This window comes from Amblyomma americanum, chromosome 8 (genome assembly GCF_052857255.1).
Source record: "Amblyomma americanum isolate KBUSLIRL-KWMA chromosome 8, ASM5285725v1, whole genome shotgun sequence".
In the NCBI taxonomy this organism is placed as follows: domain Eukaryota; kingdom Metazoa; phylum Arthropoda; class Arachnida; order Ixodida; family Ixodidae; genus Amblyomma; species Amblyomma americanum.
In genome coordinates, this window is record NC_135504.1 from 39,329,493 (window position 1) to 39,345,425 (window position 15,933).

General features: G+C 48.2%; 1 protein-coding gene across 1 annotated transcript in view; it reads right to left on the reverse strand.

The window, feature by feature from the left end:
* LOC144101410 (neuronal-specific septin-3-like) overlaps window positions 1-10,750 on the reverse strand; it is a 74,254-nt gene extending 63,504 nt beyond the window's left edge. The window contains exon 1 of the mRNA XM_077634560.1: window positions 10,633-10,750. Within this exon, the coding sequence (XP_077490686.1) occupies window positions 10,633-10,644 (12 nt within the window). The 5' untranslated portion in view covers window positions 10,645-10,750. The remainder of the gene's footprint in view (window positions 1-10,632) is intronic.
* Between the last annotated feature and the right edge of the window lie 5,183 nt (window positions 10,751-15,933).

Consider the following 15,933-nt stretch of genomic DNA (forward strand, 5'->3'; position numbering starts at 1 on the left):
GCATGCATCAATGTCCGCTACGGGTAACAGGACATAGGGGAGCTTCAAATTTTGCCGTTCAACGAACCCTATATAGGAAATTCCGCGCTGTAACAAGGCCAGCTGACTGAGTAAGCAGGCGACCCCTTATACTACGTTGTCAAAAGATGAGCTGCGCGTATGTGTATGACGGTATACTAGGGCCGTGAACTCGACACTTACGAAAAGCAGCCTTACAAAGGTCTGATCAGAAACTCTTCAGATTCTGCTCGAAAGTTTCATTAAGAATATGTTTGGGCAGAATAACGGAGGATTGTCAACAAAGGTTTATGCAAGGGCTGCATGCAACCTCCGTGCATGTATGCTTCACTCGCAGCTTTAAAGATAAAAAAAACGCAGCGCAAATCGGAAAGTACTCAGCTCACAGAGTCACGCTCGTTCTGAAGGCAGCGTATTCAAGTTCGATGCACTCCCTCATATTAGTGGTCAAAAGCATTCAGGCAGCGTGGTTTGCTCTACAGCTGCGCTCATTGTAGAGTGTGGACAACCCTCGTCTTCCTCCAGGGCCGGATTTATAGGCCCCTCTTGGAAGAAGTGGTAAAGAAGGGGGGGGGGGGGGGGGTCGCATTTGAACCGCTTATGTGTTGGAGATTTTTCGTCGAAAAAAAAATCAATAAAGATGTGTTCAATTGGCTCTGGTTTGTGACACAGCGAGCAAGCAGTCAGCTCCCCCGTGGTACTAACCGTAAAAACAATCCCTTCTCCTCCATTAATGTTCTTACCTGCAGCGTACACGTGTGCAACTTGAAGAAAAACGTCTTCACACGCGCGGGAGCCAGCATTTTCGCTCTTAAAGCATTTTCCCCTTGGCGTTCACCATAAAAGATCAAAACCGTGTTGCTTTTTGGTGAACAAAGGTGACCCTATTATATGCGTTGCCTTACGGCTGTACGCTAAGGAGTAGGTGCGTCATTAGAAAGTAAGAGAAAAATAAAAATAATAATAAAAGGCAATGAAAATAAATAAAAACAATACTTTCGCATTCAAAGCACATAAGTAGTAGGACCATTTTTGACCGGTAATCTGCGAGATACCGATATTCCAAGGTGGTTTGGTTCAGACTCTGCCTCTACAAAAGTTGTTGAAGGGAGACTTGTTTCAAGGTCAATCCTTACTCCACCGTATCGCAACGCGGGCTCCACGCTTTCCGATGCGCGTTCCGCCATGACACTGCATGCATACTTGTGAACATGTGGCGTGGTTCTGAGAGCACTTGACGTTCAGGAAGTGGGCCGCTCGAGATAGGCCGTCACATCCACGCACCCAATTCTGAAAGGCCAGGGGTCGACCTGCTGGCTTGTCCAACGTTCCCCCGTCGCCTCCAGCCCGACACGTGAACATAATATACGCACTGTGTAACCTTGCGACCCTACCGAACACAGCGGGGCATCAGCGTTGACACGCAACAGCATGAACCGCATGGGGATACCACACGCAGAAACTCTACAGGGCGTCCAATGTTAGATGGCTTGCATCTATATGTCAGATTGGTTGACATGCTGGTGGACCAGACGCACGACGAAAGCCTGCATATTAGGCCTAATTCGCTCGTATCGCAACTTGGCCCGGTGAAAGCCTTGTGGAAGCTATGCGAGGTTCACCGTCATGGCGCTTGTGACGTCACGCGCAAGCAGCTATAGCGTGAGCTAAGGAAGAAAAAACAAAATTAGTGTATGCCCCTGAAGTTCAAAATGGGTACTGCAGTCGCAGATGCTCTGCACACGTTGTGTGTATCAACCCAGCAACTCGGGTAACGTGATCTTGATAGCAAGAATTTGGTATAAACACCTTCTTGAGGATGTCCACCCACGAAACAGAGCAAAACACAACGACCCTTCCAAAATATGCACCCCATTCCCGGCCCCATTCCATTGGGCCTCAACACCAACGCAGCCGTTCGCCGGAGGTAGATATCGAGCTACCCAGATTTATAGGGTAAGGTAGAATGCCTCCTCTCGTTGCGCAGTGCGAAAGAACACGTGAAGACATACCACGAAATTACGCTCCATTGCCGGTGTTCCCGACTAGATTACTCCCCTCCTCATAAATCACTCAGTAAAGCTGAGCAAGTCACTTGGCGACAGATTCAGACAGACGCTTTTCCGGACCCCTTCCTGTATTCCGTCTATCATCTGCAGGGAACTATCATCCGGCCTGCAAATTATGTCAACTCCCTAAGGCAGATGTCTATCACATACTTAGGGCCTGCCCTAATAGTCCAGCTCTGCCTCTTTTCTGAGACTCGACGACCAGGAGAGATGGGAGGACGTGCCGCACAGCTCACAGCCGGAGGTCCAGCTCCGGACGGTGACCTGGACCAGTGAGGTCGCCAGGGCTCACGGGCTCCTGGCCACCTAGCGCGACCACGAGGGCCCACCTGTCTTCTGCAAGGTTCCTCTTTGCCCTATGCCCAGCCTCACCGGCTTCCTGCTAAGGGTTACTAAATAAGTTTTTTCGCCACCACCATACAGGCAAGAAACCAAAGCTTACTTGTGAAATGTCCCTGGTTCACTACGGTCAATGTCAAGGGGTATCAAGACCCGGATCCACCTTGAGCCATGTGAGAATGAGGTTTGTTACATTCATTCCTTGCTTCCTCACTTCTATGTATGTAGGCCATTCGTTTCGCAACACGTGGGCTTCACAACTAAGCGCAATAGACCGCCAGCAAAAGCGCTGCCATCAGCTGGATTTCACACGGTCGTCTCAAAAAAAAAAAAAAAACGACGCGTCTGGCGGGCACAAGCCATGCAAGTAAATTGAAAACAACGCCTGCAGCGCTGTAATAAGTATATGGAGCTTACGCGTACGTCATTCAAACCTGCCCACGCCTTTCGCGGCTCGGGTCAACTCCTTGACGTAGCGAGCGGCCCGCGTTTGACGCCTGCACGCATATATGCCCGGCTCAGATGGCGTTTCGAGGTCGATCGCGGGGTCGTCGGTCGTGGCAGCCTTCCTGACGAGTGTTTTTTTTTTTTAAGGTCAAGGCGCCACAGCTGCCTCTGCCCACGGCCACATCGAATATGAGTGCGCCGTGCAGGTGGGTGGATCCGGGGCGCTTGCGAGCTTCTAGTTCGTTTAGGTATACACGTGCTCACTTGCGGTGTTCTATGACAGCGTAAGCAGGATACGGCACTGCTTCAATTAATAGAACGCGACGCTCCATGCGCTTGGCCTTACGTGTACGTGGTAGCTTGCGGTACATGTTTCGGAAGCCTTTAAGAGCGCAAGAAACCGAACTTTAGTTTATTTTTATTTGAAATGGTGATTAAGCAGTGTGTGCATAGATCAGCGCGCGAAATTCGGCAAAGTCCTGTAACTAATTTATAACTGACTATTTTCTCCAACGGTAGCTTCGCTTTTGGGTTCAGCGGTGGCTACGAAGTCACAATTTCGTTTGATGTCAGGATGCAGAAACTGCGATATAATTGCTGTTTCATCGTTTTAATTCGCTCCAACTTTAAGTCTGAGAAGTCGATCGAGATGACTAGAAGTGAACAAATATCTATTACTGTATATTGCATGGAGAAAGGAAATTTCAGAAAGTCACGTACTTTCGCAAGGGCCACTGGGAGTTCTTGGCTGACGGCGCAACCAATAGCAACGTTGGGTGCAGCGGAGTCGTCTGCTGCGCATGCGCGAATGAGCTGCGACGGCGGACGGCGCCAAGTAGTGGGGGGGGGGGGGGGGGGGCTTCACTTCCGGCTTCAAAAAATGTCACGTTACTGCCTCTCCTGAATTCTTTCTTTCCTCCGTGGTATTTTGGGTGCCTCACGTGACCTCAGTATCACTTGTGACGTCACAGCCGCCGTTCGGTTTCTGAAACCGACACTCCGCTGAAGCAGAAATTCAGTGGCTAATTACCGTGCGTAGGTCATATTTACGTGGCAATTCAAGCTTATTAATCTCTTGCGCGCCATTCCAAAGGAAAATATGCAGTTAAAAATTCGGCGCGGCCGTGTAATTTAGTACCTCTTATCATTTGGAGTTTTTACATAATTATCTGGTAGTGTATTTTTGCTTCAAAATACGTCTCATATCCTTGACGCGTCTACTGCGAACAGTGAAATTCAAATCCCCGCGTGAGGGAGATCCTTCAAGCGCAGTTAATGTGCTTCGCAATGGGTGCCCCTTGAATGAAATGGCGCTTTGAAACAAAAGTTGCAGGTCGCTTAAACCATTCGCGTGTTTCCGAGGGTCTCTCAAAGCGAGCGCTCTTGAGTTCTCGAAGGACAGGTGAAGGAAGGAAACCTTCCATTTGTCGACGAATGCATGTGATGAGGTCATTATAGAGAAGATGCGAAAGACAACGCAGAAATGGCTTTCAAGCGCCTCGTATAATCACACGGGTTGTAGGGCTCACCCGAAGTGTTCACTGAGAAAGTCACATTTACCGTCACAAGTAGCGAACTGAAAGCATTTGCACTACTGCTTCGGCCGACCATCACTCAGTCTTGTTTTGTTTTTACTTGTTTTTTTTTTTTTGCAGTGCCTTTTTTCGTATAATACGGTTAAAAACTGCAAGGACACCTAGCGCTAACGCACTTTAACAGTGGACAGCGATAGCATTAGAGATCCCCATTGTTGTTGTTTTTTATTTTTCTTTTAGCTTATTGTGAAGAAGAAAATGGGCATTCTTCGAAGCCATTAACTGCATAGCTGGAGCCGAATTTCCCGCCTTCTTTTCTCTCTTTATTCTCTTTCTTCATCTTTATGCCTTCTGTTTCTCGATTCTTCTTCTTTCTTCCCTAGGGAAGGGTGTGATGACGTCACCAGGGCACGCGACCTCTCTCTACCAATCAATAATTCCCATCTGCCACAGTGGGCAGGAGTCCTCACAAGCCGGTGGGCCACTTGCCACTGTGGGCTGTTTTTTTATGACCTCTCTCGACTAGTCAGCGAATTGCGTGACACACGCCGCCACGAAACATGCGACTAGGAGGGGACTATAATGGATGTGGACAGCTGATAAGCGATCATGCTTGGTGAAGCTTAAGCTGCAGAAATAAATTCCGTGATGTCAAAAAAGCTCCGAATCCAACTATCTACGGCGACCGGAACAACCGCCAATCCGGCTGTGAGGCACGTGTTGCATTCCGTAAAGCGCCTGGAATAATAATAATAATAATAATAATTGGTTTTTCGGGAAAGGAAATGGCGTAGTATCTGTCTCATATATCGGCGGACACCTGAACCGCGCCGTAAGGGAAGGGATAAAGGAGTGAGTGAAAGAAGAAAGGAAGAAAGAGGTGCCGCAATGGAGGGCTCCGGAATAATTTCGACCACCTGGAGATCTTTAACGTGCACTGACATCGCACAGCACACGGGCGCCTTAGCGTTTTGCCTCCATAAAAACGCAGCCGCCGCGGTCGGGTTCGAACCCGGGAACTAAGGATCAGTAGCCGAGCGCTCTAACCACTGAGTCACCGTGGCGGGTGCGCCTGGAATGCGAAGACTGTCATTCTGGACAGCGTCACTTCGAATAAACCGGGAGTTCGAAATAAGCGAGCTTGAATCAACGACATTCCTCTTCATTCGTTCTAACTACTAGTGCAAAACAATAGGCAAAAGCGACGGCAAGAAAGAAAATCTAAGGCGGCTAATGTTATCTGGAAAATATTTTCTTTTTCTCTGAAACTTAGCGTATAGTGTTCGCCGATATTAGGTGGCAGCAGTCTCGAATACGACCCCCAAGTGAATGATCCATGGGCGGTTACACATTAGTTGATGCCGCAGCGGTGGCTCAGTGGTTATGGTGCTCGACTGCTGACCCGAAAGACGCGGGTTCTCGATCCCGGCCGCGGCGGTCGAATTTCGACGGAGGCGAAATTTCAGAGGCCCGTGTACTGTGCGACTATGGTCTATAGACAGTGTATAGACTTGTTATAGACTCTACTGCCTTCCTATAGACATTACTTTTTGTTTATTCATAGTCTATATACTGTCTATAGACAGAAGTCTACTAAAAGTGTATGGCCATTAATCTATAGATTTTCTATAGACTATCTATAAAATTTGTATTGCCTATAGGCTGTTCTCTTGGGTTTGTCCATAGAGAGTCTATCGACTTTCTAGACAAAAGTCTATGAACAGTTTATAGACTGTCTAAAGACATTTTTGCAAGAGCCAGGTGGTCAAAATTGCCTGAGCCGCCCACTACGGCGTCCCTTATAGCTTGAGTGGCTTTGGGTCGTTAAACCCCCATAAAACCAAACATTAGTTGATGCAGACACAGTAAATGCATTTCTGAAGACTGGATTTAACTTGTGCAAGGCGTCGCATCATCTCTGCGTCCGCTGGACATAGAATTGCTCACCACCGGCCATAATCTTCATCGGCTCTGCCAGTTTTTTTTTTTTTTTCGAATGAAGGACGACAGGCTACACACCGACGTCTACACGCTGTTAGTGCCGAGCCTGGCAGGCTGTGAAGAGTTCGTGTTTTTTTTATTGTTGGTAGTTGTGTATACACTAATTGCTGCCTCTAATCGCTCAGACGCGTTCGCACGAAGGCCTCTGCGGTGAAGGAAAGTTCCATCAAGGTGAAAACGCCTGTCTGCCGCCTTAACTCTACTGCACGGGACAACCACGCCCGGCTTCTATAAGGTTCTCACCTTATTGAAGCCGGGCGTGGTTGTTCCGTGCAGTAGAGTTAAGGCGGCAGACAGACTCGGTGTTTGACGAAACGTATACGCTCCGGACCATGACGGATACGCCTATTCTCTGTACAGTCAGATTGTTTTTTTTTTTATAAACTGATTCTGCCTCCAAGAGGAGCATTCTTGAGAGAACGGCTCTGGCTCTGATCATAGAGTCATGTAACTCCACCACGCGAAATTCGGGAAATTTGGGAGCCGAAAGAAGGTTGAAGCGTTCCGATTAGTTCGACCTTCTATCGAAATAGACAAAAGTTCACTCCGAACTCACGCCCAGGAAACTCAAGCAGCGTTATCATCATCATCACCACCACCATCACCACCACCACCGCCGATGACATCTACGGCATGGCAGAGTGCGCTGTTCATCTCCCAGTTCATTCCCTGCGTTCCTGGCCACATCAGTCCTGTCTATTCCTCCCTCCATGGATGTCCTTATTATGAATTCAAATAATACAGCGCCATCTGCATGCTGGGCTTTTCGGGGAAAACTGCGCCTGCGTAGATGTGTTACCAAAACCTCCTGCGCCCTTCCTTTCGGCAAAGAGAATGTTGCCGAGATAGCATTGTCATCGTGAATGCTCTTTTGAAAAACGAGGGGCATGTGGTATGCCACTCTCTCTTGTTCCCCCGCGGGAAAGGCAAAATGTTCACACAATGAACTCCCGTTAACTCGAAGGTCCCGTTTATACGAACTGAGGCTTAAGTACCGTCAGTGGCAAGTGTAGCAAAAGGACTCCCTTAAATTGAACTCCGCTTAATGAGAACTAATTTTAGGTTCCCTTAATTTGTCTTGAATTGACAGAGGTCTACTGTTGAAGCTTATTTTTTTTTTGTCCGTGTCATCTGAAGAGCGTCCATGCCGTTTCTTCTCTCCCTCATGGAAGGAGGAGGAGCAGGGGGCTCTCTTCCCCTGTTCCACGGAAAACTCGCTGCATTGGGGCGTTGTGTATACCTGATGAGTTCTATCTGCCCATGCAGTGACTGCAGCATCCTAGTGTTCCTGTATATGCTCCCGGGAACATATACATGAACACTGCAGCATCATTTGCTCAGCGACGCCTAGCGTTAGTTCTCTGCGGTTTGTCGGTTCATCCCTGTTCGCTTCCTTCACTAACGGGTTCCACGAATACAAGCCGTAGAGCTCGGGATTTGGCTATAGTTTTCATTAGGCACATTTTCTTTACGCTTCGGCGAGTGCACAAGCCAATAATCACTGTGTGAATACTGTGGAGGCCCGCACCCTTCAGAGTCGTCAAGCAGCGAATCGTCCTGAGGAATTCACGGAGTCATAGATTTAAAAGACTACTCTCTTCCAGTGATGCAGATATCTCTAGCGGTCTCAATCCGACAAATTGGCGCTTATATGCACAGAGGGTGCTGTGAACACGGACGCTTGTATGCTCACGCCTCGTGCAGTTAATTTTTCTATCTTTTTTTACGTGTTACTTTATGTCTGTTGACTGACACGTTTCACGATGTTGCTTGACTACCCTTTGCTGGCCGGGGCTGTGTACTGAAGACGATAAGACAGGTACGGTGGTATATGGTATTTGAGTTGTAACGCCCCTAAACTGCTTAAGTTCTATTGCAGACAGTGGAGGGCTCCGGATCGTTTTAGATAAAATTGCGTTCTTTAACTGGCACTGAAAGAGTACAAATGCTATTACAAAGTACAAGAACAGCGGCACTTTTCTGTACATATGGCGTAAATTTAAAGAAGCGAAAATAATAAGAGTGTAGGCTACCAACACACATTCACTAACAAATGCTAAACACCCGCCGACTACGCATTATTCATAATATACATATTGATATAAAACATTCAAGAAAAGGAGAAAAGAAAATGGTAGGGGTTTTAACGTAGTTACACCGAGTAGACGTGTGAAAGCATGTGCTTAGCCTGATTTGGTCACGATTTTGCTTTGTTGGGCCATCGGCACGTCTGGCTACGAAGCTCTGATCGAGGTTAAGCTGATGTGATCTGTTCTCACCGCGGCGACAGCTTATATAGTGATATCGTGCAGTGGCCAGCGAAGCTGATCTGTTCGCGCCGCCGCGGGTTAGAAACCCAGTCGGAGCAGTATTTATTTTATTCAAGGTCAAGGCTTCAGCGATGGCCCGACTTTTCCAGCTTTGGTCGAGAAGTAGAGCTTTCGCTCTAAAACACTTCTGCGTAGTCTCGGTAGCCAGTCTGCTATAGTATTTTATCTACAGGATGGAGGATGTGCATGTCTCCTCATGCATCACTGACCTGCTTTGCCTGGCCGCGAAGAAAACTTTTTTACCGGGAATCAGCATCCCGCAAACTTCTGTCCATGACTGTACTATCGTGAACAAAAGTAACCACAAGTCATTTCGAGTTTAATATTACTTGCATTCCTACTGCGTTTTTTTTTATTTGGTTTCGCCGCGGGAGGATGGAAGTGGGTGAGAGCTCGAAGGTGGGAGATTAATTTTTACCAGTCCCAGGCTACTTTGCCGAAAGGGTACTATAAACTGCCAACGCCGTAAAAAATGAAAAAAAAAGGGGGGATGGCACCGCCTTGAGCCTGGTCAGTGCCCTCTTAAGAACCCCCGAGAACTCAAGAAAAGTGACGTCTAGGACAGTCACGGAAAGATATCCACCCGTTGTTTATTGCATCTAGCCACATATGGTAAGGGCGCCGAGTCCTGATCGACAGTGTTTGTTATCTTTGCGGGCTGCTTGTTTGTGTAGCGATAAGAGTCCAGATGGTTGCGGTGCAAAAGGGCAACCGGCCTCTCCAGTGGCCATTAAAGCCCTCTTTCAAGCGAGCTGACGCCTGTGTGATTTGAGGTGTATGTAGACCGCCGTCAGGTCTACAGGAAGTGAATAAAGGACACCAGGACTCACAGTGTGGCCCGCACGTCATAGTGGCCCTCAGTGGCCCCTCCAGAAAACGTCTTATACACGATGCTGTGTAGGACAGCTTAGATGTGACGACTGTGAAGGCCTTGGCGCGCTGTACTAGCTGAACTGCTCAAAATACAGTGTAATGCAATGGAAAAAGCAGAAGAAAAGTTCTGCACTTGCAAATTTCACCGTTAACGCTCCCATCATTGCAGAAATGTTAAACATTGATTAATTACTGACAAGCGGTCTCTGTGTGATCGAAGGCGTTTTAAGCACAATTAAAAATTAACTGTGTAATAAAGCTGTCTCAATTTGGCTACTTTATGAACGCTTAAAGACATTGGTCATTGCAGTCCTAAGAAGAAGGTTATATTTCCGGTTATAGAATTAAAACAAATATTAAAAAACAAGTGTCTTTTCACTTGCGTTTCATATAACTTGAGCAGAGCCTTTAATTAGTATGCAGTGCACTTTATTTTTATTCCCGAAATTCAGCTCGAATTCAGCACTAATATCGTTCGACAAAGAAACAGAAATGAGCAGAAAAACCGAGGGCATCACTACGACACCCTTTACCTCAGTTCTAATATACGTCTGTATACTGTCAGTAAATGTTATCATATGACGAAATATTCGCCTCGAGGTCAAATTTATATACGACTCCGTTTTGAAATCGGCAATTCTAGGGGTTATAATTGGTTCCGCAAACATTTACACCCTCCCCAACATCCGGTGGTTTTCTCGGTGTACTGAGCATCGGTCTGTCATCAGAAAAAGGGATATACTGGAAGCAGGGGGCTGGCAAAGTCACTCCTATGAAAGATCATAAGAGATACGTTCGAGATGTGGAGAGAGTTACTGGCTTTGATCACGGTGCAAGACACTCTCTCTCACTCTCTCACACGCTTCGCCTGCTTACTACGCACTGATCTTGCCTTCTGCACCGGTCTCGACTGCATGCGGAGTCATTTACAACCGCTTTGCATCACAGGCCTTTGACGACAACGCACCACACACACACACACGCTCACTAGAGCGACGCAGTTCAGCAAAACCGACTCACCGAGTAGCTCATCTCCTCCTACGAATCCGGCATCCGTGCACAATCCAAGCCGTTATCTTCGAACGCCGCGCCCCTGCGAAAGCGCTTTCGTCTGCTCCACTCATCCCGCGCGCGCCGCAACATCGCTTCTGTGACTCGCTAGAGGGCGCCGCCATTGCTTATATATATTTCTCCTTCTCTCTTTCCCCTCTCCACCATTTTGCTTTTTTTGTACGCGGTTGTACACGCGCAACGCTTGTGTGTGTACATCTGCCGCGGCCCTCGCTTGACTTGCCACCACCGCAGGGCGAGCCAGGGATTGCAACGCATTTCCTTCTTTGACGAGAAGGGCGTACTGAGACGAGAGGAGCGAGCAGCAGCGCCTTCGTAGCGCCCCCGGCTGCGTTTTTGTGTGTGTACGTCCATGAGTTTGTTACTTCGCTGTACACACAGCCCATTTGGGCGCTCGAGGCTTCGCTCTGCCTTTCCCGAAAACGCCTCTCTCGACCCAAGCGGAAACATGCCGGGCTACGGCGCGGGTTCTGCGACATTTCTCTCCGCGACGACCCGCCTTTCTCTGTTGTACTTGCATTGATAGCGGCGGCAGACATGGCTGCTGCGGAGCACGCGGGAATATTGCGGCGGAGACTGGTTTACTTGTTCTGCTTGTGCCTAGCTTTTCTTTCGCTTCTGTCGTCCGCTAGTTTTCTTTCTCCCTGTCGTCTGGTCGTTTTCTCTTTTTTCGTCTGTTCATTCCCTTTTCCGTCTGCCCACCGATCGAGGGCGAGGTGCACTGTGTACGTTTCTTTTTGCGTGTAGATTTTCTCGTAAGATTTTCGTTTCTTTTTTTTTTTCTCCTTCGCGCTTGGCTTGCGCCAGGCTCCTCCTACGGAGAGCTTTATTTACATCCGTCGCCGGCGGCCACGCTTAGGAAGAAGGGTTCCCCCGCGTTGCGGCCCGGCGCTTTGAGAAAGCCGACCGTCCGTCGAGCTTGGAGATTGGAATGCTACTCGGGCTGCTGCTGGTGCTGCCGCTGACAGTCGTTGCACGCAAGAACCCCCCTCCTCCTCCTCCTCATACATATATGGCGCTTCTGTACGCCGTGGGCATCCAACGTGGGCGACGTTGTTCGGCCGGAACGTGAAAGACCTGTTTAGGGCAAAGCCAGGAGCATGCAGGCGCGTGGTTGAGTAGTTTGCGCGAGCGTGGTTCCTGATTATTGACGGTCTCTTATACAAGCTCGTGTAGAGGTAATATAGTAGAGGAATGCCTTAACGAAAAGGCCGCGAACGCGGCGCCACTTGCGCGTTCGTGATGGAGATTTTTTTTTTTTCTGGCGCTTTTGAGCACCTCGACAGTTCTCTCCCGTGAAGGATACTAGCCGCATACAAACGCTCCAGCAATATGCACTTGTCAATGAGTTCGAAGGGAAGTTCTACACGTATGTTTAGAGCCATATTTAGCGCACTGCAGCATTGCCACTTAAGATATGCATGCTAGCTACGCTCCAAGATTTTCTAATACACTTTACCGAAGATATCTCAGCCGCACCGGTTACACCACAATGAACCAATTCCAACGTTCACGACTTGTCGCCTCTTAGTGAACTAATAAATTTGTAAGCGGTACTTTATACCAGGGTGCCATTCCTTGGCTTTCCCGTTCTTCCGACCTGAGAAACGCAAAAAAAAAAAAAAGAACATTCATGGGAGATGGCTAAGCAGGTTTAGCTACCCAAGTGGAATGACCAGAAGCACAGCTAGAGAAAATATTTGTTTCTTCCGGGACTAAAGGTGCAAGGAGAAAGAGTACATCGCGTTTACTATTTCTCCGAGGCTACGTTACGACGAGACCTCAATTAGTTGAACTTCAAAAGACGCGCGTTCAACGACCCGTGGACGGATGAAAAGTAGGAGCGTCTCCTTTGAAACGAGGTGATGGCAGTTGCCACCATGTTAGGGTTTTTTTCGTTTCTTTATTTTGCCGTTGCACGACGCGTCATCCAGCGGCGAAATCGCGAAACTGGCACAATGGCGCCGACAGCGGTCTACTACTGACCTGAGCAGCGGGAGAACAAACTCTGCAGAACTACTACTGGCACAACGGAGCACAACCGCAAGCATGACTGTAAAGACAACTGGCCTTTTTTCGAAGAAGTAGACATGCATGTAGATGTGGCTGCCTTGGTCATGCTCTTTTAACATCCCGTAACATCGCACTGCCTTCGCCAACTTCTGCGTTGGTGACCGTTGTGTTGTGGAAGTGCGGATTTGCTGCAGCAGCTCGAGGTAGTGACTCTAGCTCGAGGGGGGAATATGGGCCGGCGCTGTTTTGTTCCAAATTGCAGCGGTGACAAAATAGAGAAAGTGGTCATGTTCAAAGCCCCGTCAGACCCGAAACGGCTGGCGGCATGGGACGCAGTCATCGGTCGCAAAGACCGCCTGCTCACTCCCAGGGACAGTGTCTGCATACGGCATTTTGCAGAAGACATGATCATCCGGAGACGGTACTTTGCCGCTCTAGGCGGCGAAACCTTGCTGGATGTTCCGAAGCGGATCGCACTCACAAGAGACGCCGTCCCGTGCATTTTCTTGCCTCCTGCAGGCTCGGTACTGAGGCAGCGTAGACGCCGATCGACCGGAAGTCCACCGCCAGAACCGTCGAAAGAGGCGGGGTCAGCTGAAGATGCCGTAATGCAACAAGAATGCCCGGAAGTGCTCGGGATTAAGGAAGAGTCGAGGGAACCATTAGACGAATGCCCAGAGATGGCAGTAATTAAGCAAGAGGAAAAGGAACCGTTGGGCCCTGCAGGTCAGGAGCCCCCACACCGAGGGTATGCGCCGTTGCTTCAGGGGCAACAACAACAACAGGAGCCAGAGCAGTGCTGTCTTGGCATTCCGTTCGAAGTGGTGGCAGTTAAACGAGAAGAAATGGAACCATCGGACGTTGCAGAGCAGGAACAATGCCTTGGCATTCCGTCAGTTCACGGCGAGTTAAACGAACTTAAATGCAGCTCTGCTTGCGAGCAATCGACCCAAGCTGCTTTTCAGGAACCAAGCGTAGGTGCCGACACTGGGGCTATTGTGGAGACGGCTATCGAAAGAGGGGAAGTTGCCTTAGCTGGAAAAAACAGCCGCCCATGCCTGGATTGGCTGGATCCATCGCTGGTTAACTTACCAGACACTGCGTGGAACTACCACAGACTATTGCAAAACGGACTTCACAGCTTTTGTTTCGTACAGGTCAGCTTGACGCCATCAGGAAGCCCGTTCTCGTCAAAGGTCTTGATGGTCCAGCAGGTTGAAGGAGAGACGTTCAGCTTGAGCACGTTTGCGCTAGACCGCAAAGTGAGCAGTGCGTGGCTACCAAGCCTCTGCAGTCTACACTGTCCAAATGACTGGAGTGTCGTCAACACAGCGTTGGGAAAGTTACACGAACTGAAGCTCTGTGCCGGAGGACCACGCAGCGAAAAGCATGTGGACGTGCAGCTCGATTGTGGCTATATAGACATAACCGGTGTTTGGAGGCACTACCGATGCTCCTTCCTCCTGGAAGACGGAATGAGGTGTCCGCACTGTTGGCAGTTAAATAACACACTCCGCATGCACAAGGCCAGCAATGATAAGCGTTACTCCGCAGGATACGCTTCAGTACAGCCGGAAAATGGCAGGCGGACCTGCTGAGAAGGCATTGAATTTCTTGTGAAAGATCCAAGGCTTGCCTGGCAAACACGCAGAGGAAGCTCATGTCACAACTGCTATCATTCTAAAATGAACTAAAAGCAGTTAAAAGCAGCTCACTAAGCAATACTGTGCTGGAGGCCAACCTCTCCGAGGTTCGGGTGTGCTAGCATCTGGACATGTCACAAAATTAATGTATCTGGATGCTTGCTTACAGCAGGGTTGGTTCCTTCACATCTGCACACTGACTGCATGAATGATCCTTAAGAGGTTGCTCTATCTAGTCCTGTTCCCCCGGCAGAGACTGCTTACTCTGTCTACTGAATGTGTACTGCTTAAGTTGCTGGTTTGGGCAGAACTTTAAATTTTAAAGTTGCTGCACAGAAGGACAGTATGAACTGCTGACAAGAAAATGGGTCCTGAGCCCAAATTTGAAATTGTTTTAGCTCATTAGAGCAGATAATGACTACACGTAAAGACATGTCAAAAATGACTCAAGTGTGTAAACAGCCCTTGAACAATACAGTTGCAAGCATTCTTTCAGCATATCACGATGTGCCTGCCGGGACATAAGAAATAATAGGAAAGGAGTATGGTGGAAGTAGTATCAGAAAAAAAAAAAAAAACTAACCAGTATTTTTGTGCTTGCAAATTGTGCGTCTAGAATTGCGCATCACCTGCATGTCCTGAACTGTAAGGCTGAAATGGCTTGCTTCTCTGTTGTGAAATTGTGTCAACCAATTTAAATGCAGCTCTGCTTGCGTCATCGTGCCCCATTTATATAATAAACACTCAGTTCAAGCATGCGCAGATAATGTACAGCCTTGCTGAAATTCACTGCAAAGGTTACTTCATTATAGGAAATATGGGACCCTCATTCCAGCCTTCAGCTGAAGAGCATGGAAGGCACTACACTGCCTTCTTACTGCCTGAATACCAATCTGTCTCTTATGCAAAAGAAAGATATTTAAATAAGAGGTGCTACGAGAGAACCTATTCCATGGCGTCTGTGCTATAGTTGTTGTACCTGGTACAGCTGAAGTTCTTGTTTTATGTTTGCTTGGAGTTGGCTAGTCCACTTAAGCTGCGACTAGAGCACTGCACATGCCTGAAGCCAGGCCTGAAATCCACTACACAGCCACTCATTGAAAAGTGTGCTTCATTTGTAATTACTAACCTTGTCTGGGTTCTGCTTCCGCAGTAGTTTTATTACCAAGATAGAAGTTATTTTCGTAATTGTTTTAATAAATTTTCTGCACAAGGTGCACATACAAACCTGTTCACTTCCTACAAGTCTATCTTGCATTATAATTTGGACTCCCCTCCACGTATTGTCGTGGCCAGAGTGATGTGTTCTCGCATAAGACGGTGCTTTTCAAAACGAGTTTTGCAGATGTATCCTGAATTTCAGCTCTCAAATCATCATGCATAGCAAGCAGATTGAACATGAGAGATTGCAACGTTTGTAACTTTGAGGCTGAACAGTTAACTGCAGTTCTAGTCAAGCGGAGGCTCGAGCAATCCTCTGTAGTGTCATCACTGTCATGATTCTTAATTCGCAACGGTGGCCGATGCGAACAGAAGAGAGAAATTCCAGTCCAGGCCTGTTCACAAGCAGTGTTCTCTCCAAAGACAACAGCCA